Here is a 25,096-nt window from a genome sequence, read left to right on the forward strand (position 1 = left end):
ACCTCACAGTTTACTTTCTGGCTGCTGCAGGTGAAGCTGATTGACTACATCCACCGGCAGCGGCAGTGCAAGCTGAGCGTGCCCCTGAGCGACCGCACCGCCGAGCTCAACAGCTACCCCCGCTTCAACGACTGGCTGGACATCGTCAACGTGAGGAAGGAGGTGGTGCAGGTAAGGAGGGGAGACAGCCCTCACACACAACCCGCCTGTCCCTTCAGTACCTTCCCAGCTGCCTGCTGGGTCCGAGAGCCACGGCAGAACTTAATCACTTAGTACCTTCTAGATATTCACAGTGCTGTGCTGCACTGTGTTCTGTGTCCAGCATTAGCCAAAACAGGACCATTGTTGCAATCTCACACACACACACAGGTAGAGCTCAGTCCACTGACAGCTAAACAAGGCAGAAAAGGCTTTTTCTGGTTTTTTTTTCCATTTTTGCCTCTGCAGGCCATACCACAATGTTCTCATTCAGTTTCCTTTGATCATTAAACAACCAAAATTTTTCTTGGACCTCAGCAGGAATCTGCCTGGGTGAAAAATTCCACAAATTTCCATGGAAGTTATTCCAGCTTGGTTCTGATGTAACTAAGTTGTCTCTGGTGAAACAGGATGGCTTCAGGACCAAGTTATTCTTTTTATTTCCTGCTGTTCATTTTGAGTGTGATGCTGGTGTTGCCTTCCAGCCCAGCGAGATTTTGGGTGGCACAGCCAAAGGTGCAGCAGTGACAATGAGAGGACAAAAGCAGCCTGTTGCTCTGGCCAAGCTGCCAGGCTCCCAGCTAGTATTGGTTTCTAAGGTTACTGGAATTGCCTGAGTCTAAAAGAATGTCTTTGTAGCTCTTTTATAAATCCTTTGTGATGCCTACAGAACAGGGGGCAGGGAAGAGGTGAAGAAAAGGGGGGAGGGAGGTGGACAGTTCAAATCTGCCACATCCTGTTAATTCAGGGAGCAGGGAGGGTTGAGACTGCCCTTCTGTATGTGTGGTCACTAAAAGGGGTGAACAAATTCGGGTTTGGTCTAAGGCAGAAAGAATTTTCCAGCTCTTTATTATTTTGATTCGTGCTCTCTTGCTGCCCCCTCCCAAGCAGTGTCCAATTAAATCAGCTCTGTTCCTTCTGTTCTCTGGACAGAACTGTAAGAAGTGTACAAAGCACTGAAATTCCTCTGGGGTTCCAGATGTATGGTTATTTTTTAAGGGTTCTGCATCCATTTCATGCAGCTGCACTTGTATTAGCTGGACAGCAGAACTGCAACACCCCGTGGGTCATTAAAATAATTTCTGAGTAGGCATGCTGGAACAGGCTGTGAGCTGGGGGGAGTGGAAATAGCTGGGTTAATAAACTAAGTGCTCTGCTTTTGCAGTGATTTTTTTTTTTTGGTCCTGTTATTTCATTGCTCAGAAAATAGCAATGCAGCCACTGTTGATGTTTGACACTGACATTGGCACAGTGCAGAGAGCTGTCTGGGATGAGTTACCTTTCAGAAATGTCTCAGGTATCATGGGATCATTCCTGCAGTTGTTTAGATTTCATACAGCATGTTGAACTGCATTTCAGCTGAAAGCTTTCAAAATGGAAATCACTGACAGAAGGAGCTTTAATAGGTTAGTTATTACAAAATCTAGAGTGTTTTCCCACTTTGTGCACACTGCCTGTGGCAGGACTGGGGGGGAGCCTTTGCAGACAGGGCTGAGCAGGTCACACCGTGAAAATGGGGACCCTTGAGTGGTCTTGGCTCTGTGCCTGGTATACAAGGTACACTGGAAACAGCTTCCCATCCCTCAGATACTGTTAGCTCACTGGAAAATGGAAATAGCCATGCTGGCTTTCCTTCTTAAGGCTTCCAAAAAAAGGTGCAGAGAGAAGGAAAACTGCACAAGTGTCCCAGTGTGTTCGTGTGGCACATTGCGCTCTCTTCTTGTGCCTTCTAGGCTCTGAAGCTAGTTGGAGAGGTTGCCAAGTACCTGTGGAGTCTCAGAAGAGCTGCCACAGAGCCCTGCCCTGGGCACCTCTGAGAGCTGAGCAGAACAGCAGGTCTGCCACAGGGGGAGGTGCAGTGGAGGGCTCTCTGTGCCTGCTGCTTGTCAGAGACAAATCAGGAGAAAGGCCTGAGTTCATGGGGTTTTTGCTTTTTTAAATGGTTCTGATTCCCTTTGTGTTTCTAGTGCTACTGGAGAGAGTATTTTCAAGACTCTGCTAATCTGTGACATAACACTGTTGAAAAGCAGCCTAATTGCAGGAGTTCTTTAGCTCAGCGGTGAGAGGAACAATGCTCTGTTTCTCTGTCTCCCCTCCCCTCGCTCCCCCCAGTCCTCTCCCAAATAAAGCTGCCATGCAGGGAAGCACAGAAGCTCCCAGGCTCTCCTGTCAGAAATAGAGCAGCAGCTCCAATTTAGAATATCTGCTGACTCTACTCCTGAGTGAAGACTATTTTTGCTCAGTGACTTGCTCTAGACATTGTGAAGCTCGAAAGCTCTGGTGATTATAATTGTTGGGCTCCTTTATTTCTTTGAAAAACCTATATTTAAAACAAGAATAATGACTGCTTGTAAAATCCTTTAGTTCTGGAAGAGATTATAGCAATAACAATGCACTGTTTATGGCGTTGGGCAACAGCTAAAGCTGCCGAGAGCGCAGACAGCAGCGAGCCGGTGATGCTGCGCCGAGTGCGAGGGCTGGGCTGTGCCGACCTCGCGGGCCTGCAGGTAGGTGGGCAGTGCCAGCCCCTGGGCTGGGACCCTCTTTGCTCTCTGGGAATGCACAGTTCTGAGGGGTGAGGAAACTTGGAACCCCCACCCCAACCTGCGCTATTTCTGTGGCTTTGTTATTGTTCCTCTAATCAGCTGCCAGACAGATTTTTATCATAGAAAGTGGTAGCAGGCTCTGCTTTGGAGCTGGGCTAATGCTGTGCTGTAACTTGCTATTTAAGTATTTTTCTAGGAAATGCTGGAGTCCTTGTTTTTTCTTAGGAGTTCTAGAAACTGATTAGTTCTAGAGATTGATTAATTCTAGAGACTGATTGTACGTGTAGTTTAATACCAAAAATGATGTATAAATGGTTAAATATGGTGTATTGAAAGTGAGCAAAGAGGTACTTGAACTGAGACCTAGAAAAGACAGGACAAGGAACCTTACAGACAGAAGGCATGTTTCTGCTATGAAGTCATCTCGAGTGGGTAAAAGTTGCTCTGAAAATGGTCCTGGAAGAATACATTGATCTGGATTGTCCTGCTTGCCTTGGGAGTTAGAGTCAGGAATTGGGAGGGGAGTGGGAGGGAAGGAGGATGAGAACAGAGCACTGTCCCCATTCTTAGGCTGATGGAAGAAGTCTCTTGCAGAGCTATTTACTGGATTCTGAGCTTGGAGCATGTCTGCCAAATAGAAGAGACTAAAAAAAATTCTGTTGGCTTATTTTCTTCAGCACAGAAAGCAGTTTTCTCTGCCTTTATCAATGCGCTTCACAGAAACATAACTATTGTGTTTGTTCCCACATGTAACTTGTCACTGTCTTAAAAAGTATCTTAAGAACAGAGTCATCTTCTTATCATCTTCTGAAGCATGTCTGGGCCAGCTCTCTGGCTGTGGAGCAGGGGTGCCAGTCAGTCAAGCTTGGAAAGCTGTTTTTAGAGTGGGTAACTGTGATGCACAGGGAGGGGCATATCCTGCCCCGGCGTTTGCTGGCCACGAGCAGGGCTGTGCCTGGGAGCAGGTGGAGCAGGGCTGTGGTTGGGGTTGCTTTGTGGCTGTTCCTTTTGGGAATGGATTTGAGTCCCAGTGTGTACCCTTTTCTGTGATACCTCCTGCCTGCCTGTGAAGCCCATCTGCAGTCGGCATTGATGCCAAAGACCTGCAGAGCTGAGCAAGGCAGGGGCAGTGCTGGGCCCACCAGGAGCAGAGCAGGAAGGGCTCAGGCCTTGAGCAGGAATTGTCTGCCAAGAGCCTCGTGCTGCCCCTGTGAAATGCCCCTGTTGAGGGTGAGCCACTGGCCTGGGGTTGCTGCTGCGAGCCCGTGGCAGAGGGTTCTGTTCGCACAGTGTGCTCCAGCTCGTAGCAGATCCACTGTTGGAGGAGTTGTGAGGCATTTCTGTGAGTGCATCCTTTGGATGGGGGATAGAAGAGGCAGATCTGCCTAAGCCTATCAGGTTTCCACAGCTGTATCCTCTCATCTTTTTCTGTCACCATATCTGCATGAACAGGCCAGGAGGACTGTGGCTATTTGTTGGGGATTTCCATGGGTCTGGCAGCAGGAGCTCTGGCTGGACCGCCAGATAGCAGAGATCCTGGATGTGCTAATTGTGTGCATGCAAATTAACTCTGTCCTGCAGGTTTCCTTGAGCTAAAATTCCTTCACTGTGTTCCAGCTGAAGGTCCCTCCCCAGTGTAAACAGCTCTTGGAAAATAGTCTCTACCACTGCCAGGGCTCCCCTTCCCTGCCAAGGGATCCCTGTGCCCCTTGCAGCCTTGGGCACTGTGAACCCTTCATGGCTTGAGGTCAGCCTGAGAGATCTGCAACTGCTACACCTGTCTGCCACAGAAGAGTAGTGACAACAGGTCTCCTGTCCCCCAAGAGCGAGCTGGACAGAATGCCCTGAGCCTGTCAGCTCCTCTCCACCCTCTGCTGCAAGGTGGAACAGTGAAGAGGGTGATGTTAGGTGAAACCATGGCCTGTTTATGCTCACAGCTTAATGCAAGCTGGAAATTTCTAGTGAGAGGCTTCCCAGAATGCCCATAAAATCTCCAGGAATTTAATAATACGACAATTTTTCAGTACCTTCATCACTGGGCACCAGAAAAACCGTGCAAAATAACAACTAGCAGGCACAAGATGTTCTTAAGAGCATCTTTACATGCTTTGCTTAGAGCTGTCACTGGGAATTTAAGCACCTTATGCAATGGGCTTTCTCTTCAGCATCTGCTGCTTCACAGGAGGATGACTGGAAAGGGAATGTATTGATTTAAGAGGAGGCATTTGGAGCCTTGACAACTGTCCAGCTTCACAGGAAGAGCTGTGGCTACTGGGTCGAGGAGCAGGTCAGGCTGATTTTGCAGAGTGCCTGCAGCAGCATTAGCTATGTAGGCTTATCTGCAGGGTGGAATCTTTACCAAAAATAACCCGTCCACTGTGTTAGATACCAGCATTTTTGCCATGTTTCAGGGATTTAAGTTGGACACCAGACAAGATTAAAGACTGTTGTGAACTCTTCACCCTGACTAATTGAGACTGACCCTTGGATGGCTCCTTGGATGCACTGGTACTCACTTTTCTCTCTTCAGATGTGTACCGTGAAGTGCAGTCTGTGTCTGATAAGCAGGAGGGCTTTATGGAAAAGTCCTCTTACCTGTTGTAGGGAGGAATAATTTCCTGCTTTGGACTTTTTAGCATCCCTTCTGCTGAGCAGTGCATGGTTAGGCTTTAGATTTTGCTGACAGTTATGAGGTGCTGAAGATTGAAAGCAGATTCTTTCTTCTCCTGGCTTTTTTCTCTTTTTTTAAATCTGACCTTATTAGTAGAACACTGTCTGAATATCTTGCAGCTCTCCTTGTCAAGACAGGGTGTGCCCAGGGAGGTGGTATTGAGCTTGGCCCTAATGCAAGCCTTTAATCTTCATTTTTTAAAGCTGTTTTTTTTTAAGCCTCAACACCCACTGAAGGAGCAGGTAATGAGAGGTGAGCTGGACTCCCATTTCTCACCCTCAGTGGTGAAGAGTGGGAGTAACCCCTGTGCAAGGGCCCAGAGCTGCACCGAGGGGCTGCAGCCCCCCACGTGCCCCTGAGCAGGGGCCCTTCTCCCCCCACAGCAGCTGAGCCAGGGCAGCAGCAGAACCTGTTCGAGAGCCACCATGAACTAGTGACCCTCCTCACTGTCACACTGCCTGGGGGGCGACAGCAGAGGCAGAGCAGGCCAATCTTACAGGGATCAGGTTGACCAGTTTTATATTAAGCCACTACATATGTGCAGCACATGAGTGGCTGTTTAAAGAAAGCCTCTTACTTCCCCTCCCTCCCCCTCTCTGAAGGCTTATTTCTTTTGTCGCGTGTCATGGGGGCTGGCAGCAGGTTCAGAAAGTCTGAGCTCTCCCAGCTCAAGGTCATTTGGATTGTTTAAATATAATCTCCTTTTCTGTACTTTCTACTTTCCTACAACTTGCTCTCCTGTCTTTCTAAAATTAAGCTGTTGAGCACAAGAGGAGCTTGGGCTTTGTGTATGGGTGCAGGCCCCTTGGGCAGGGTCTGTGTGAGAGTGGGCTGGGGGTGCAGAGCTGGGCCTTATGGGGACCATCACAGACCGGTCAGCTCTGGGCAGAGACTGTGCCCTCAAAAGGGATGAGGCAAAGGAAGAATGCCCTGACACTTCCAAAGAGCTCAGGAGCTTGGTATCTTTAAAAAATTGTTTCCTCTGCACCCGGGAAGGCTTGAATGCTTGATCTAGCTTGAAGCTTGGTTCCTGCCACAGAACAGGCGTTGGAGAAACCAGATCCCCAGCAGTGCTGCCCCTGTCCCACCCCAGCTGGGCCTGCATTCCAGCTGCCGCTGGCTGTGGTGGGGAAGCTCTGCTCTCCCGAGGAAACCTTGGTTTCTTCCACTTTACCAGTTGACTTACTAACAACTCTAATAAGTTCCTGGTTACATATGTGCATAAAAGCTTGGGAAGTCAGGGGATCCTGGGTGATGGGACTGGGGAGCTCCTGCTGGGGTCTGGAATGATGCTCCTGCCTACAACAGCGGCACATAGTCTATGGTATTTTCTTAGGGGAGAATGGTGAGGGTGAGGAAATGTTTCAAGATAATTCCGAAATTACATCGCTGTAATCCCACTTACTCTAAGACCGTGTAACAGAGTGAAATAGGATAAATGTTTTTGTAAGACATTGGCTTTCCCTTGTGCTTAGCTGGGGTAAAAAGCTGTCTCCATGTCCCACTAAACCTCGATCTGTGTTTGCCCCTGTTCCTTTTAGAGCACTGGTGTCCCCTGAGGCCGAGGGCCTGGTCCTGCATGGCAGAACAAAGCTACTTCTGTGAGCTGCCAGGGAGAGGAATTTAGAGGGTGCTGGGGAAAGGGCTGACTCTAAGAGAGACTTGGTGCAATTCTGGTGTTACCAGCCCAGCTCGGCTGGGGCTCTGTATGAACAAACTGTGCTGCCTTCATGCTAGGGTGCTGGAATTGTGGAAACCCATTCCAGGTCCAGCTCTGAGCATCTGGACCCCTGGGAGTTTTGTTCTTTGAAGTGTGATAGCAGGGCAGGAGTCCCAGGAGGTAGATTTTGCACTGTCTCTGTTCTTTTCTGCATTTTATCCAAGTCATTCAGGAACAAGCTTTTGGGGGCAGTCTTATTCCTGCATCATGGTGGTGCAGATGTGCAGAAAAATGAATAATACCTAGCATCAGCTGTGATGTCTGTGCTTTTGTTATTCTGCAAAGATTAATTCTAGAAAAAAAAAAAAAAAAAGAAAATCTACCCAAACTTCATTGAACCCTGGCTCTGCTCTGGGTTCAATGAAGCTGGTTCGTGCTTAGTGCTCATTTAAATTCCTTGCCTCCCCTTGAGTCAGCTGTGTTTTGTGTTTCATCCAGTCAGGGCACGTGACAGAAGATGCAGGATGTGTTTCTTAGACTTCTGTCCTTTCTTAATTTATTCTTTTTCTTTGCTCCATGCCACAGTTACTAAAATTGGAAACTCTTTGTGTTGCCACCTACAAAGCTCCAAAGGTTGGGGCTGTTGAACACTGTCACAGCTGAAAGTCCTGTGTCAGCTCTCGAAAGCAAGAGTCTGGGTTAAGAAAGATACAATTGTTAAAGGACATTCAACACATTTCACGTTTGCTTTAGAGTTGGAAGTGGGGTTTAAGGACTAGAGGATTTCAAGCTTTTTGTTTCTCCAAGCAGTGAGACACACTTCTGAGTTTCCCCTTCAAAGTTCAAAACCTTTTATATAGCTTGATTCCAGGAGTTGAAACTTTAGAATAAAGGCCAAATATTGTGAAATTTGTGATCTCATTGTGAGAATAGGCAATAGGGAGGTTTGTTTAGGCAGAACTTTTCAGGGAAATTCCTGGGTATCTGGGCTAAGTATCCTGGTTTTGTTTATTAACCACAATTGCTGCAGACTTACACTGGAAACATTTGAATGGGGGAGGAGAGAGACACAGCTCAGTTCTGTGTCAGGAAATACCAGATCATTTTGTGCTTTCCAGGCTCTTGTATCTTTTGTGTCTGCCTGATCTGAACCTTATCACTGTGGGGCTTTGGTGTATTAAGATGTAGAAGAAGTTCTGCACAGATATCTCTCCAGGCAGGATACGGGTAAGGCTGGTTCTCTGATGAAGGAAAAACTGCTTGAGGAGGAGGCCACTATCTTTGTCAAAACATTTTTTTTTGTTCAAATAAAGAAGTAATTTTCTTCACTGTTTCTGCTGTTCACTGCTGAAAAGCCAAACATCCTCATCTGACACTTCTCCAGGTTTTAGACCAGTTTTATTTCTGACTCTATTTTTAATGAAAAAGTTAAGTTTCATTAGTAGCTTTGCAAAAATTTTCCCCGAGAAGAATATTTCGATCCCAAGGTTTGGAGCACACTCACACACCAGGCAGGGGGACAGAGCAGCTGTGGGCACTGCTGGCCCTGCCAGAGAGGGGCACTGCCAGAAGGAATAAACCGTGAGTCAGCCCAGGCAGTGAGACAGTGCCACTGCTGGAAGTACACAACAGGTGACACTCATAAATGGAGTAACAAAAACGGTCTCATCTTGTTTTCCTGCAGAGAATACCAGAAGAGCTGACCCTAGATGCCTTACTAGAAATGAATGAGTCAAAGGTGAAGGAAACAATGAAGAGATGTGGAGCCAGAGATGAGGAGTGCTCCAGGCTCAACGGGGCCCTGAGCTGCCTGCGGAAGGTGACGGAGTCAGGTACAGACTGCCTTGTTCTGCTGTGGAATTGGTGTCCCAGCAGCCTAGCCCCCTCTGCTGCCTTCTAGGCACTGCTTGGGGATATTCTGTAACCACTGTCAGGGTACGGCTCTGGGGTGTGCACCAAGGGGCACTGATCAAATGTATGCAGAGCAGTGACTTGGGTTTGGTTTTGAAGTCAAGTCAGATAAATAAATGCATGTAGAAATAGCCTCTCCTACTCAGTAGACTATATCCTTATTAACCCATTCTGTTCAGAGTTGTGTCTAATGATCCAGTTCATTCTCTATGGGTCAGTACACATCCTTGACTTAAATACAACCAGATTCCTTGTAGGTGATGCCCTCCCTAAATATTGCCAGCTCAGAGAGAAACCTTCCCCAAGCACTTCCAAAGGCACTGTAAAATCTGTTTGTACAAGAGCCTCTCCCAGCAGACTGGTACTCACATGCACCACATCTTTCTTTGTAGCAGCTATCAATCTGTCACTGAAAGGTGATGTTTCCTGTTGGTGTTATGACAGTTCATCCATTTGCAAATCATAAAGATTAGTTAATGGAAAAAGTCAGCAAACAGCTCAGTTTCATATTTCCTTTTTTCTAATCTTTCTTGTCCCAAGCTGTCAAATATTTCCCATCCACACTGTATCAAACCAGCCATTGCTCAGGAGTCATGGCATTCACCTCTTGGAAAGAAATGGCATTTTAAAAAATCCAGATGTATGTCTCAAAAGCTCACATCAGGCCCTGTGCTGAGCTCCCCCAGCCTGGGGTCCTGCTGAGGCTCAGGGGAGAGGGTTGCCAGGTGAAAGAGGTAGCCATGGCCCTGCCAGGAACACCTGGGAGCCCGGAGCAGCCGCTGGGCTCCGTGCACTCTGTGCCCTCCGTGCACTCTGTGCCCTCCGTGCCGGGCCGTCATTAACGCTGCTCCGTTGGACAGGAGGGGAGCTGAAGGATGATGTGCCGATGGCCCTGCCCGAGCGCCGGGACAGCTCCTGCTCGCAGCCGGACCCCGCCTGGTCCCCGTGTGCCAAGGGCAGCCAGCAGCAGCCGCGCTCCGTGTCCGTGTCCACGGCCCCGCCCTGCGAGCCCCCGGCCCCGGGCCACGGGCCCTGTCCCTCGGCAGAGACCCTGCTGGAGCCGTTCGTGCTGCCCGCGGCCGGGGGCAGGCCCAGGACTCCGCACAGCATCACCGTCACACCCCCGGCCACGCCGCAGCCCAGGCGCCGGCACCGCCTGAAGCCGCCGCGGACGCCGCCTCCCCCCTGCCGCAAGGTGTTCCAGCTGCTGCCCAACTTCCCGACCCTCACCCGGAGCAAGTCCCACGAGTCTCAGCTGGGAAACAGGATAGACGAAGTTCCTCCAATAAAGTAAGTTCCCTCCCAGACTGGAGCTGGGGCTCTCCCCAGCAAAGGCTGCCCTATGTAGGCAGGAAAATACTGGCAACGCAGCAACCTCAGGAGCCTGTGCAAAGCCAGAGGTGTCTGTAAACCTGACAGCACATGCTGCAGCCAGCAGTTCCTGCTCTAGCAAAGTGTGTACCTGTCGCAGGAATATCAGTGCCTAAAGAAACGTATCTTTTTTTCTTTCTAGGTTCGGTAAGATTCTTATGGGGGTGTCTGCAGTGCCTTGCTGAAAGAGAAGAAGAACCTGTGCTTGTCAGCTCCCTGATAGCCATCCCTGGGCAGCCTCTGGAGGTTCTCCACAGGCCCTTCTATCCCAGAGCTTCTGTTAACTGAGCAGGAGCTTGGCCTGCCACAGAACTGCAGGGTTTCACTTGGTCATTGTTGCACCTGGTATTTTCTGAGATGACACAAGCAAGGCAAAGGAATACTGGGGTTTGGGAGTAGGTGCTTATCTGTGACCCCAGATAGCTGGTACTGATGCCTCTTGGTACAGGAAATTTCACATGTGACCATTTAGTGGCTTTGGATATGCATTGCCCAGTGTCTCTGCAGTGAAGTTAGACAGATGCCTTTAGAAGCTCACTGGACTAAAGATAAAAAAGACTGTGGTGCCATCTATGGTCAAGTGAGGAGACTGGCTCTGAGCCAGCCCTGCTGCTGTGCTGACACTTGCACGTTGGAGTTTGCCTCAGATGTGCAATATTTCTGTGGATTTAGTTCAGGAAATAGGCCAGAATCTGAGTATTTGAGAGTTTTCGGAAAGTTATGTGCTCTCACCACTGGCGTGCTGGATTGGCATTTGGAAGTCTAGATCTCCCTTTCTGCACTTAGCAGCTAGTTAAGTGAGCTCACATGTATGTTTTATTCTTCTGGGTTATGCTGGCCCTGTGTAGAAAATTGAGATAATTTTCAGTGAAATAGAATATTCTGAAATCTACTGACACTGCAGGAAAACTGGGTGACAGTATTTGTGGTAAACCAATTGGGAGTAAACCAGTTAGGAGTAAAGTCTGACTTTCCACTTTAAGAATGGCTTAGACCTGATCAGATGGACTTCTGTAGTCCCTAAATGTAAAACATCATGATTTATCCAATCCTGTGGAAATGAATACAAGAGCAACTTCACAGGAGGCAAACCAGTCTGAGCTGTGCTCTTGTGACACCTCATGGCTGGAGGTGCTGACCTGGGGCAGTGACTGCTCAGTTTCTGTGCAGAGTGGTGAGCACATGTGGGCAATGCTTCCCTAAACCCTCCTCTTGTTCTCCACCAGAGCTCTCCCAGGGATCGCCCCAGACGGTACGAAGAGACTTCGGCCTGGCTGTGACTCACAGGTGAGCAACCCAGGGACAGAGCCCAGCAGCCCTGGCAGGGACTCTGAGATGGGTTTGGAGTCGGGCTGGGTGTCTCAGTTGTCAAGTTCAACTACCTACAAATGTTCATTTTCCCTTGGGCACCAGCTAACCTCGCTTTTCCCTGATGTTTCTCTGTTAGGTTCTCTACAAAGTCCTGGTTATCTCAGATTTGCCAAGTGTGCCAGAAAAGCATGATGTTCGGGGTGAAGTGTAAGTACTGCAGGTGAGCACACAGGGATGATCTCCTTCAGAACAGCCGGGAACTGGACTCACTACAGCCTGCAGTAACTCATGTCTCTTGATGCGATGCGCTTTTAGCAGTGGCATTATTTTTTCAGTTGTCCTGACCTGACAAAGGGATGCTCTGGCACAACTCACTTTTAAGTTGGCAGCCTGACACATGAATGAACCAAATTTGTTTCCCCGCCACGGGCTTCCTACCTCTTCCTGGGCAAATCTTGTAGTGGGAGCTGGATCCCTAAATAACAGCCAGGATATTAACTTTGCATCTCTCTCAGGCTTGTTAGTCCAGAGCACTGAGATTTTACTACTTCACTGTTGCTGGCTGAGAGTCAGTGAAAGTAACTCTATTAAAAAGAAATCAGATGCTAAGATATGTGTGTGGCTTTCATTAGCCTAATCACACACATAATAGGATTCTCCATACAAATGCCTGCTGCTCTGGGGCTGAGCATTCCAGAACTCCTTCTGAGATTAGCATAAGAATTACAAATTAAGGGTAGGCTTCCTCTTTTTGGGAAAGAACAAGTTGCTATTTAACATGTAATGGTTATCTTTCAGATTAAAATGTCACAACAAATGTACTAAAGAGGCACCTGCTTGTAGAATATCCTTCCTTCCCAGTAAGTAATTTTCTACAAATTCTTGGCATTTCAATGTAATTGATAGTATGGCAAGAATAAAAAGTCTCATTAAAGCTGTTTTTCTCCCTTCTCCAACCTGTTTTTCAGTAACAAAAATAAGAAGAACAGAGTCTGTCCCATCTGATATCAACAATCCAGTAGACAGACCCACAGAACCCCAGTTTGGAACTCTCCCCAAAGCACTAACTAAAAAGGTACGAGGTGGCTGAAGTGCATCCCTAGTCCCTGGGGAGCTGCAATGGGGAGAGGTTGGATCTTGCTGGTTGGAGCCAAAACAGCACCTTGAGCTTTCACTTCGCAGGACTTGGACATGTGACATTTTCTCCCCGTAAAACAGGGGCTGTGCTGAGCTCCAGCTGCTTACTCAGAAAAGCAATTCCACGATCAAGCCTGGGAACAACTTCCCTCTGTTGTCCAGCAGACACTGAGGGGAATGCCTCCTTTCTCTTTATTGTTTTCTAATGAGTGACTTTCTGTGCTTTGCAGGATCATCCACCAGCAATAAATCACCTGGACTCCAGCAGTAATCCTTCTTCTACAACCTCATCCACTCCTTCTTCTCCAGCACCTTTCCAGTCTTCCAACCCTCCCAGTGCGACGCCGCCCCCAAACCCATCCCCCATGGGCCAGAGGGACGGGCGGTTTAACTTCCCAGGTAAACTCCTCTCCGGCAGGAGACTCTGCAAGAAGAGGCTGACCAGGAATTCATAGGGAGTTGTAGGTTTCTGAACACATGGTTGTGCTTTAAACAAGGTGTGAAAGTGTATCTTGTTACCTGATAAAATGGAAAGGTCTTTCTTACAAGTTTTTGAGGGGTATCATCAAGATATCTTTGCAGGAAACAGATTGTTGAGGAATGTTGGTATGTTTCTTAGATGATTTGATCTATTTTCTCCTTTTCCTTTATGGAAAAGTATTGAAAAAAAGGCTATTTTTCTTCCTCCTTTCCCCCTTGTGTTGTACAATGCATGCTGCCTGCAATGTGTGCTCACCAGGGGCTTTCAGTCAGGAGGGAGGTTCTTGCTGGAGCAGGCTGTAAACATGAGAACTGGAATGAATTACTTTACCAGACCCTTCCGAAATATAACCCACAATCAACACCCATTTTTAAATCACTGACACATGACTGGTGGAGGAGAGTTTACCCTTCATGCCCTATGTATTGAGAGCCCCAGTGTGCAGCTTTTACCAGAGCTGAGAGGGGCAAGAATCTCTGACAAGGACAAAGATCAAAATAGTGAGAATAAATGTAATTCCTTTGACTTAGAACTGAAGTCACATGGTGCTCAGTAGCTGCTACATCTGGCCTTCAACACTGCTGAGTTTTGCATCAGCTTCTGAACTGTGAACTCAAGTTGCTGTTTGAGCCTGCTCAAATGGAACAGAGGCAGTTTAGTGTAAGGATTCTGCTGCAGTGACTTTGTATTGGGACAAACTGCTCTGATTCACTGAAAAAATAAAAAGGGCAGATGGCTCATGAGCTTCAGCTTCTGTGGGGGCACCTCTGCAAAGCTGAGACATGAGAGCACATCACGTCACACCTGATGTGGGCCTGCCTTGCACATTCCTGGGCTCTCCCTTTGCTTCTGCCACTGGGGATCTAAGTGTGCTGCTTGCCCACCAGGCTGTTTGAGAGAGGTAGCACAGCTTGTGTTTGATATCTGTCATCTGTCAGGGCCCTCCCGAAATGCATGTGCTGAAATTCCACCCAGCAGGCTGATAATCCACTAATCTGTTCCCAGCAATGACCTGGGACTAATTCACTGATGCACATGGGGCACTCACTGATGATCCTCTAACTTGTGTTGTTTTTTTTTTTTTCTCCTGGTATTTTTTTTGCTGTTCTATTTTTCACAAAACCCCAATTAATTAAAAAGCTGCCTACTACCACCTTCAGCATAGACAACAGTTTATCTTCCCAGGTGAGTTGATTGTTTTAATTCTACTAACCAACTCTACTGCCAAAACTTAACTTGTTTGTAAGCCTCTGCATGCTGCCCAAGAACAATCATTCTGCTTTAAAAATCCTGTCTAAAACAATCCAGACTTCCTCTTATCTCAGTGTGTTCTCAGGCCTATCTCCCCTAATCTGAGGTAGTGACGTGATTTATGTACTGAGATGGAACTTTGAATATTTAGCTGTAGAACATGCGTTTCCTGCTGTGGGATTCTATCCACACCCATGTTCTTTCTCTCTAAGGACTCACTTTTAGGGTTCTGTGCCTGGCCAGAAGGACTTTACAGATAGATAGAGGAGATGGAAGAGGACTGGGCTTAGCCAACATGCAGGCATAGGAGAGATGAGCATAGTTTTAAATGAACAGAAGTATAAAATCACTTTGTCTATGGTTGTTTATAATTCCTGAATAAGAAACAAATAGTTGCTATTGCAATGTTAAAACTTGCAGTCTGTAAGAGACTGAAGTATAAAAGATGTATCATAACTGTTTCTACTTTCCCAGAAATTCCCATTCCTGCACAAACAGCACAGCCTCCAGAAACTGCTGCAGACACTAAGTAAGTAGTGTTTTAAATCCTTTCAGTTGCACAGCATTTACCTGGTAATCCTCAGATCAGTCCAGAGGTGCTGTGTTAGAGCCAAAACCAGATTTAACACCTGAGAACTTTAGTCAGCAAGGGTGATGCTGGTATTCCCAGTTTTATAAAGCTGAATATGACACTTAACTCTAAATGTCACGCTAAGGAGTTCAAAACTCGAATGTCTAGTTCTGCTTGTGTGAAGGGTCAGATGAAACAGAAGTTGGAGTTTTGTGTTCTCAAAGGGCAAGGCATACTGAGCTGCAAGCAAACAGCTCTTTTAGGATCCCAACTGCAGGGCATGGAAAAGCTTCCAGCCTGCATTGCCAGCTGCAACACTGCAGGTATTTCAGGGGCAGGAATGGGAGTATCTATTCCTGGAACACGGTGTAGTAACAGAGCCACGCCACTGCCAAATCAATTCCTGCCACTTCATTATCAAGAATCACTTCAAAGTTTTTGTCCCTCATTTGCCAAAGCGAGCTTAGGGTCCTTCTCTGTTACATGGAGCAGGAATTGTATTTTTCTCTGACCTTCTGTAACTCTCAGGATCCGTTCTGTATTGGCTTCTTCCTGCTCCCCAATGGCAGCACAGGCACCCACTCCCCAATGATTTCAAACGTTGTTTTCACTGCTTCTGTTGCAGCGCTGCCCAGCAGCCGGGCACGGGCGGAGGCGCAAGGGAAGCACAGGTGGGTTTGCTGGTTTGCCCCGGAGGTCTCTGGAGCAGCCTGTGCTGCTGGGCTGCTCTGCCCCCACGAGGGACTCCAAGCACACCTTTCCCTTCCCTTGCTGCGGACAGGTGGAGGAACCAGAGGCGAGTAAGTCGGAGCCCGAGGACGATGAGGATGAGGTGGAGGATTTGCCCAACCGGCGGCCGCACCTGCAGGGGATGATCTACCGCAAACCCAGCCAGACCAGCGTGTACCTGCAGGAGTGGGACATCCCCTTCGAGCAGATCCAGCTGGGGGACCCTATCGGCCAGGGCCGCTGGGGCAAGGTCTACAAGGGCAAGTGGCATGGGGAGGTGGCCATCAGGCTGCTGGAGATTGACGGCAACAACCAGGATCATCTCAAGCTCTTCAAGAAGGAGGTGATGAACTACAGGCAGACCCGGCACGAGAACGTGGTGCTGTTCATGGGAGCCTGCATGAACCCCCCTCACTTAGCAATCATTACCAGGTAAGGAGAGAGATCTTTCTGTTAGTTCTACAAGAAATGTATTATACAGCTAGCTAATACTGTTCTCGTATATGAACATTTCCTGTAGCTTCTGCAAAGGAAGGACACTGCACTCCTTTGTGAGGGACCCCAAGATCTCCCTGGACATTAACAAAACCAGGCAGATAGCACAGGAGATCATTAAGGTAAGGGCTCATTATGCCAAGGGAGCCACTGGGCAGGGCCTCATCCAGAGCTCAGAGGCTGCACACGGGACGGGGAGCTGCTCCCTCAGCCTCTCCCCACACCTTCCTGTACGAGTCCCACAGCGCCCTACCCCCAGTTACAGCTAATCCCTGACACTGGAGTTAGGGGAGGAAATGTGTTGGAAAGCAGAGTGCGCTTGGAAGTAATAAAAATCCAAAAACATTTCCATTTCTGCTGTGTTTCCCAGGGCATGGGGTATCTCCACGCAAAGGGGATTGTACATAAGGATCTGAAATCCAAAAATGTCTTCTATGACAATGGGAAAGTTGTGATCACCGACTTTGGATTATTTGGAATTTCGGGTGTGGTTCAGGAAGGAAGGTAAGTGGAGGTTTCAGTGCTTGGTTCCACCTCTAGAATGACAAATGATCGAATAGGGAAACATTTCCTGCAGTGCATGAGGAGCGTCCGTTGGTTTAGTACACAAGCAGCTTGCATTGTGCACATTTGCTTTGTTTTCCTTTTGAGCAGAGTTCTTCCTACAGTTTCAGTAGCACAGCTAGAGAGTTTGGATTAAGACTCAGAGCACAGAATAAACAAGACTGTTAAGTCCAGGAAGGAGCTGTGAGAGTCAGTCTGACACATGCCTGTTTGTTAACATGACAAGAAAATCAGAAACGAATCATCAGCAAAAACACTGGAGTAGATATTAAGTCAAAGCGTCAGGTGCAGCACAGATATGGCTTCCACACCACTATTTTAGTCCTGCTTCTTTCTTTTGGACTCAGGAGGGAGAATGAACTGAAGCTGCCTCATGACTGGTTGTGCTACCTGGCCCCTGAGATTGTCCGTGAGATGGCCCCAGGGAAAGATGAAGACAAGCTGCCTTTCTCCAAAGCTGCAGATATCTATGCTTTTGGGTAAGGAAGGAACACCCAGGAGCACCATGGGAGCTTGCTAAGTGAGACTGGCTACAGGCCTGAGCCTTCCAGTCAGTGCTCTCCTTCTCTCAGACTCAGGATTCCAGCTAGGACACGTTTTCCTCACCTACTCCCAAAGTCACGGGTGGAAGGGGTTTGCTGCAAGGCTTAGGCACCTCCCAGAGCTCAGCTGAAGCAGCTGGAACAGTGCCAGTGCTGGGTATTTTCTCTCTCTGGAGCAGGCAGAGGCTTGACGTGTCTGTTGGCATTGCAGGACCGTGTGGTACGAGCTCCAGGTGCGGGAATGGCCGTTCAAGAGCCAGCCTGCTGAGGCTCTCATCTGGCAGATCGGCAGCGGCGAGGGAGTGAGACAAGTCCTTGCCACTGTCAGCCTGGGCAAAGAAGTCAATGTAAGTACCTCAGCTGCAGGAGTCCCTCATACAGCTGTTTATCACTGAGAGAGGGGGCTGCTTCAAGAGACTTATTTTACTCATAACTCTAAAGGGAAAGGGCAGGAAAGAGAACAGATGAGAATGGGAGACCAGGTTAGAGGCTAAGCCTGTGCCCATAACTGTGGTGCAGAAGCAAACATCCCCAGCACGGGGCACTCTTGGATTCTGACAGTGCCCAGGCCCTCTGTGAGCAGTATCTGCCTGGGCTCACACACATCCCAGTGCTCAGACAGTTTTCTGCTCTGCACAGTTGACCTGTGAACTGAGATAATGAGCCACCACTGTCCTCTGCAGGAAATCCTCTCGGCCTGCTGGGCCTTCGACCTCAGTGAGAGGCCCAGCTTCACTGTCCTCATGGAAATGCTTGAAAAACTGCCAAAACTGAACCGCCGGCTCTCCCACCCAGGGCACTTCTGGAAGTCTGCTGAGTGAGTACCTGCTGCTGATCACATCCTTGATGCCATGCAATTTGCTGACTGATCATTTCTGAGCTTTATTTGCTTTCCTGGGGCTGTCAGACCTGACAGGGCAGGAGCACTGCTCTGCTCCTCTGCTTCTCTAGCTCCTGGGAAATGTGACTAAGCCACGAGCCTCAGACTGTTCATTTCCTACTTCACTATATTCACCTCCCTCCAGCAGCTGACTGATCCCACTGTTTGGTGTCAGAGAATATCCACAACAGCGTTGGGAAGGGCCCACACTGACCCCAAAGTGGTCAGAACTTCCCCAGTTACGGTAATGGCAGGTACTACCTGAGGAAGGGAAGGACTTGAACAGGCCACTGTTTCCCTCTGAAGTGGTTCAGACTGGATGAGTTTGAAGCCACAGACACATTTGCACCCACTGCCCATTCACCATGTCCTTGGCTCAGTGTTTCTTCTCACCTCCTGAACTGCTCGTATTTACTTTCTCTTTGTTCTGATGTCTAACCAACCCCTTCCTTTCCTATAATCCTTCAGCCTCTTCCTGCATCACCTGATCATAACCACCCAAACTCTTGACACAGGGACTGTCGTGGCAGTTTGATCTCTGCTGGGTGTGGGGGCTTTGGAGTTTTGGTTGAAAATTTTGCCACTTCTACTGTGCAATTCCCCCCCCCCGCCCCCATTTGTGCTGGATCCCTGACACACCAGTGATGTCCAACAGCTTTAAACTGCAGAAAGCTTCTCCCAGGCTCTGGCCTCACCCTTGCACAAAGAACACGCACTGAGCAGTGGAGCTCCTCCCACCTCACACAGAGCCTTTCACACACTGCGCTAACCCCTGCTGCAGCCTGGTCAAAGCTGTACCATGTGTAGTTCTCAAGGACTTGCTTTAAATAACTGAAAACTAACTCTCATGGTGTCTTTTTCCCTTCCCTCCCATATTTCTTTGTAGGTTGTAGCTACTGGTGCAATAACGGGCTCCACCTTGCATGCTTCCATGTGTCGTATCCTAACCGGCAACTTGGACAATCACCTTCCATTAAAAAAGCAAAAACAAACCACGAAATTAACCCATGGACATAATCAACACTTTATCCGAGTTCTCCTCTCTGCCTTTCGCTTGGTGTGGGCTGTAGCTTCAATAACCACTCCTGTCTGCGAGACCTTCCTGGCTAACACCGGGCTCCTGTGCCTCTGGAGCACCTCAGCAGCTGTGACTCCTCCCGGGAAGGGCGCAGGGACCCGCTCTGACTGACCAGGTGCACACGACAGCCAGGGCCGGCTGTGCTGCCCACAGGCCAGGGCTGTCCCCCGAGGCAGCCCCCAGCCCCTCCGGGGGTGTCCTTAGTGCTGGAGCTCTGCGACTGAAGGTGACAGGGGCATTGTCACAGCACTTGCACTGCACACCAGCAAGAGCTGAGGGCCACGTTGGGCTGGTTCTCCCTCGGGCCCAGAGCCAGCACTGGAGCCAGGGTCAGTTTTGTCAGGGCCAGTTCTTGAGTGGAAAGAAGGACGGTCCTTTGCCCACTGAGAACCAGGCCAGGGGCAGTGTCCAGAGCAGGCCCACGTGGGTCAGCTGGGATCAACTACAGAGCTGCATAAAAGAGGAGAAAAGTAAGAGCACCCTTCAGCTCCTCCTCCCCTCACAGATCTAGTACCTGGAATGTTACGGTTTGCTTCTGTTTACATCCCCTGGTCAGCAGAATGACTCAATGCAGGGCCTTGGCAGAGTCACACATACCACAGCACACATGTGCCTTCTAGAAAAGGTCTTTTTTCACTGGTTTAGAGCAGAGAGCACAGGGACAGAGGAGAACACACACCAAGGCGGTTTCTGCTGTCTGAGAGCAAGCTCCCACATCCATTCCCTATGTCTCCTCAGGAAAGCTCTGAGCTGAAAGTGCTTCTGGCTCTGCCAGCAGTGTGAGAGCAAGGAGAGCAACACCTTTATGTTTTTGTAGAGCCTGTGGAGGAGAAATGGGTTTGGGTTTGTTTTATTGGGGTTTTTAAACCTATTCGTGTACCTTGTCAAAACTCCCCTTTCTCTTACAAAGAAAATTCTGTCTGTCAGTTTTTCCTTCCCTCCTACTTCAAGGGAAGCAAGTGCCCACTGAAAACCCATTGTCAGGCTTCTACCCATGGTAGAGACCTGGGAAAACTTCCTGCTCCTTCCCCTTGGACAAATCAGATTGTGCTGTTTATTCCCACTGATGAGGTTTGCATGAGTAACTTCACGTGTTTGCTGCTGAATTACTTGAGCATCTCTTGGGTGATCTGAAGTGATACAAGAGCAGAACCAAACTCATTTCAGCTCCTTTGATAGGGTGGTAGCTTTGCAAGATGAATTTTCAGTAACTGTTTCCCCCTCCCTTCTCCTCTCCCTCCCCACTCTTTGCAGCATTAACAGTAGCAAAGTTGTCCTGCGTTTTGAAAGATTTGGCTTGGGAATCCTGGAACCGAGTAACCCAAAGCTCTAGCCCGGTGTCATTGTGACCATGTTGGCTGCCTGCTCCCACACAGCACCAGAAACCCTCCCTGGCTCCTCCACGCCGAGGCTGGTGCAGCCCCACTGAAGACCATCAGCTCAGCCCCGTGTCCTGCCTGAGCACCAGCAGTTATTTAAATAATGTTTACATGATACTTTTGTGTGAACTATATTTTTTTAAACATAATAAACAGTGAATCAAGTTGAACTACAGCCATTCTCAAATAGCACTGAAAAAGAGAAGAGCTGTTCTGGTTCCTCCTTGTGTCCGTGGTCAGTAGGAGCCACTCTCTGCCTTCAGAGCGGGTCCCCCTCGCAGCGGCACCACTCGGTGCGGAACAGCGACGTGGCTCATGCAAGGCGTTGGCCTTCCAGAGGTCAGTTCTTTCCTGAAGGTAGAACCCAGCCTGCTGCACTGGGACTTGCCCAAACCACGCATTGTTTCAGCAGGGCTGGTCCAGCTTTGGGTCACCCTGAATTCAGCTACACCAGAACAGAGCTGCTGCGGGGAGAGTGTCTGGCCATGGGGGCTGCGTCTCAGTAAATGACTCAAGTGCTCTTCTCCACAGAATTCACACTAAAATCTGCTCCTTCTCATACAATCCCAGAGGAATTAAGAATTGCTGGCCTTAAAAAAATAAATCCATGACTTGTCACAGCTCTGCACAGGGACCAAATTAATTTGAAGTTCAGGCACAAGTTCGAGTGCAGGGAAAGGCAAGAGAGACAGGACCAAGGAAAAGCTGTCCCTAAATAATGCATTAACTAAGGCCTTGATGCACAGAGCTTCAGAGCCATTGCACACACACAGTGTTGCCACTGCCTACAGTTGGTCACAACTAAAGTAGTTGCTTTGAGGAAAAAGCTCCTTAAAAATAGCAGAAATCTTGTAACCAAGAAGGCAATATCTGGGCCTGGAGGCTCTTCCTGACCCCAACAGCTCAAACTTGTTTCACAGATTAGTTTTAAAATCAAAATCCACACCCTCCCCCCCTCTGCAGTGCACAGTGTGGAGGTTGTGGAGGTGGCAGCCAGTGACCACACTGAGGCGACAGATGCATTATCCCCCTTGGAAATCAACTGCAGGCCCTGTTACCAGGGGCTCCCCTTTCCCCACCATCACCCCTGAGGCTCGAGAGGAGCTCCCAGACCCTCTGTGAGCAGGCAAAGCACCAGCCCTCCGTTTGGCTGCCTGCGTGAGGAACTAAGTGGCACAAAACCCGAGTTCTGTTGAGCAGAGAGCCTCCTGTGTGCAAGTCAGTTGTAGCCTCTTAAAAGCGTTAACAAAGACTTTATAAAAGAGCCGATGGGTTCGGCATGGCCAGACCCTGCAGTGCTGTCCTGATCCCCTCTCCCCTCCCACGTTAAAGGCACGGCTGTGGCACCATGCCCCGGGGCTCTGCTGCTTGTTCTCACTGACGGTGTGTCAGCAGCCTGAAGCAGGAGTTGTTTTCCTCCGAGTGCTGCTTAAGTAAGAGCAGCACAACACAAACCCAAAGAAAGGAGGAAAGATGCTGCCCCTCGGCTGGAACCCTGGGTGGGTTTCCTGCCTTAGGGAAGGAAAGGCAGGAGCTGCTGGCGGATGCGGACTGGCCCTTGGCTCAGTCCGTGTCCGAGGGCAGCAGTGGCCTCGGGCTGCTCCTCACTCAGTTTTTGGGTGCATAAAGCAGGCTCCGAGAGCTGGGACACCCAGACCGTTCTGTGTGGGATCAGGGGCCGTGGTTCCCTCTGTCCCTGCCGCAGCTGCCCTCCCGCGCAGTCAGGGCCTGTCTGTGGAGCCCCTTCTGTCCTGCCGTGCCCCGGGTCAGGGCGCTGGACACTGTGGGATGTGCCCTGCTGGGAGCACTCCGTGCTCCGGTCCTGGCCCAGGGGCTTGTTCACAGCCTGCCTTTAGCGGGGAGATGCGGACTGGAATCCAACCTGACCTGGCTGGTGTGTGGGACACCCATAAATTGCCCTTGAACACAAAGCTCACCCTCTGCCCCAGTGCAGCCTGCGGGAGAGTCCGACGGCCTCTGTGGGGTCATTGTTGTTTCGGTCAGCCAGGGGCGCTCGGCCGGCCCGGCGGGGCCCTGCGGCTGAGGGGCACGGAGCTCTCGCAGCCCCGCACACCAAGCGACAGTCCCTGGGTTGTGTTTGTGTCACACGTCCCGCCCCGAGCCCGTCCCGGTGGAGCTGTCAATGTGACAATGCTGTGCAATGCTGCTACAGGAGCCACACGTCAGTAGTGAATGTAAATGGTCGTAACATGGTGAACATGGACACGTTTTCTTTTCAAATGTGATGTAAACTTTGTACAGTACAAATTTTTTTTTATATTTTCTATGAACTGAGTGTCTTCCAGAATTGCTATTAAATTAATTACAAATTGTTAGGATTAACAACAGTTTCTGTATTAGTTTATGAAACCAGCAAAAAAAAAAAAAAAAAAGAAAAAAAAAGAGTGCGTTCTATGCTACTGGAATTCTGGATATGTAGGAATCTTTTCAGTGAATAAATCTTTGGTCTGGATAAAGCAGAGTTACTGAGTCCTGGTTTGACCTTTCCCTCCCATTGACTTATAGCCAAACTAGAACAGGAGCAGACTCCCACAGAGACCCCCCAACACAGCAGCTCCTCCTCCCCACTCTGCTCCCTGCCCTTCCCCTGAGGGACACCAAGTGATCTCCCCCTGCACCAGTCCGTTGCAATTATCAAAGTTTTCCCTCCCGGATATGATGAGTCACATTATTAAATGGTTAATGAAGCCACCACTGAGTTTTCTTGAAGCACCAAACTCTTTAAGAAGCTGCTCCCCCCCGCAAAAGCACCACTTGAGTCTGTTCTGGGACCCCCAGCACCTTCCCCATCCTTTGCACAAGGTTCTGCCACCACCTTCCACCTGCAGAGTAGGGGCAGAGCTCTGCCAGGTAGACCCTGCAAAGTGCCGTTACCAGGTGTTAATTAATCCCAGGAAGGTTCTGCTGCTGCCAACAGCTTTGTGCCGAGAATAACAGCGGCTTTGTGCCATCCTGCCAGGAATGGGCCAGGGCATCATAAAAGCAGTTTTACATGTCATCCGTCTTATCTACATCTCACACGCAAACAAAAATCTTAAGATAAGTTAAGCTTTGTTATCTTTCATAAAGAATAAGAAATAACAAATGTAGTTCTCAATTATACTTGAAGGGCAGAGGTGTTTCATTTGAAAAACCAGAACACACAAACTCCAGTCCCCAAGCACAAGGTTCTGCCCTAGCTATGACTGGAGCAGTTTGATGTTTCCCTGCTCAGAGTTGTACCCCAGAACTGCCCCGGGCTGTCTGAGGCACCAACATTGGGGTCCCTCTGCCCTGAGACAGCTGCAGCAAACGGGAACAGGAGCAGCTAGCACACACATCCCAAGGGAGACAAACCCAGCACAAAGGGAGCGTTTCCAGCCCCAGCCAGCTACACTGCAATGCTCAACAGCATTTAAAACCCCCACACCAGACAGGATCATTTCACCAGCCCAGCTGGATGCTCAACAGCAAAACACCCCAGAGCAGCCACATAAACAGGGATTCACTCAAAGGAGACACCGAACAACAACTCCCAAAGCTCAGACTACAAATGAACTGACTGGAGCAGGATCTAGGAAAGCTGGACATACCACATCCTGGCTTCATCCTCAGAGGTCAGCCTGCTCCTCCCAGACAAGGCATCAGCTCCAGCCCTGGCTCCCAGGGGGTTTACTGGGGCAGGCAGAACCCATCTGTACGTGGATAATATAACGTAGTACTACCAAAACACCAAGAAAAACAAAAAGCCTTTCACCTACCTGGCCTCACTGTCACCAGGGCCCAGAGCTCACCAGCCTCATACATCACCACAGCACAGGCATCCTCTGCCACAGCCCACCCCACAGCCCTTTGCTGTGCCTTGTGAGCCTCAGGTGTTCCTAACAAGCCTCAGGTGTTCCTAACAAGCCTCAGGTGTTCCTTGTGAGTCTCAGCTGTCCCTCATCCCCCTGCCCCTGCCTGGCCCCACCAGCCCCCAGGTTTCCTGTGTTTTCCTGAGGCAGGGCCCGACCTTCTGCACTCATGGACCCTGTCCACATGTTGAGTTCCTTTTCCTTCAGTTAATAATGTTACCCCCTCAGTTAATAACGTTACTCCCTACCGGCCAGGAGCCTCCTCTGTCCTTACTCTCTGTTGCTGTTCTCTGCCACTGTCCACGTCCTCTCATCTGTGCTGTGTGGGATCCTATGGCTAAGGCTGTCCTGAAGCATGTGTGAAACGCACTGTTCACATGAGGAACTGCTGACTTTTGAGTCTCAACTCTGCCTTCTTCAGGTTCCAGCTCCTGGACACAAGGGATGACAGGAAAATCTCACCTTAA

General features: G+C 49.2%; 1 protein-coding gene across 5 annotated transcripts; it reads left to right on the top strand.

Moving 5' to 3' along the window:
• Positions 1-23,257, top strand: KSR1 (kinase suppressor of ras 1). 5 transcript variants are annotated; one of them, XR_006015766.1, is made up of 20 exons: positions 2,357-2,705; positions 8,760-8,907; positions 9,847-10,276; positions 10,500-10,504; positions 11,584-11,644; positions 11,805-11,888; positions 12,467-12,528; positions 12,637-12,743; positions 13,036-13,204; positions 14,427-14,471; positions 15,012-15,066; positions 15,734-15,779; positions 15,890-16,269; positions 16,358-16,454; positions 16,703-16,836; positions 17,244-17,375; positions 17,650-17,785; positions 18,122-18,255; positions 19,205-19,511; positions 20,651-23,257. XR_006015766.1 is itself a non-coding variant. In XM_042026491.1 (19 exons), exons 2-19 carry the CDS (start codon positions 8,799-8,801, stop codon positions 20,727-20,729), a joined length of 2,265 nt encoding a protein of 754 aa, XP_041882425.1. In that variant the 5' UTR covers positions 1-171; positions 8,760-8,798; the 3' UTR covers positions 20,730-23,257. The 5 variants fall into 5 exon arrangements, 4 of the variants coding, with proteins under 4 accessions (XP_041882425.1, XP_041882424.1, XP_041882421.1 ...); XM_042026491.1 differs by lacking the exons at positions 2,357-2,705; positions 19,205-19,511 and adding an exon at positions 1-171; XM_042026490.1 differs by having other exon boundaries at positions 19,205-23,257.
• Positions 23,258-25,096: the final 1,839 nt, after the last annotated feature.

Source organism: Corvus kubaryi, unplaced genomic scaffold, assembly GCF_017639235.1.
Source record: "Corvus kubaryi isolate FWS band 111438036 unplaced genomic scaffold, C.kubaryi_AGA036_p1.0 37284, whole genome shotgun sequence".
Classification (NCBI taxonomy): domain Eukaryota; kingdom Metazoa; phylum Chordata; class Aves; order Passeriformes; family Corvidae; genus Corvus; species Corvus kubaryi.

Coding starts and splice junctions, on each gene's coding strand:
- KSR1 (XM_042026487.1), top strand. CDS start 2,589: ATGCACTGTTTATGGCGTTGGGCAACAGCTAAAGCTGCCGAGAGCGCA. Junction 12,744..13,035: donor CCAAAGCACTAACTAAAAAG/GTACGAGGTGGC, acceptor TGTGCTTTGCAG/GATCATCCACCAGCAATAAA. Junction 17,786..18,121: donor GCCTGGGCAAAGAAGTCAAT/GTAAGTACCTCA, acceptor TGTCCTCTGCAG/GAAATCCTCTCGGCCTGCTG.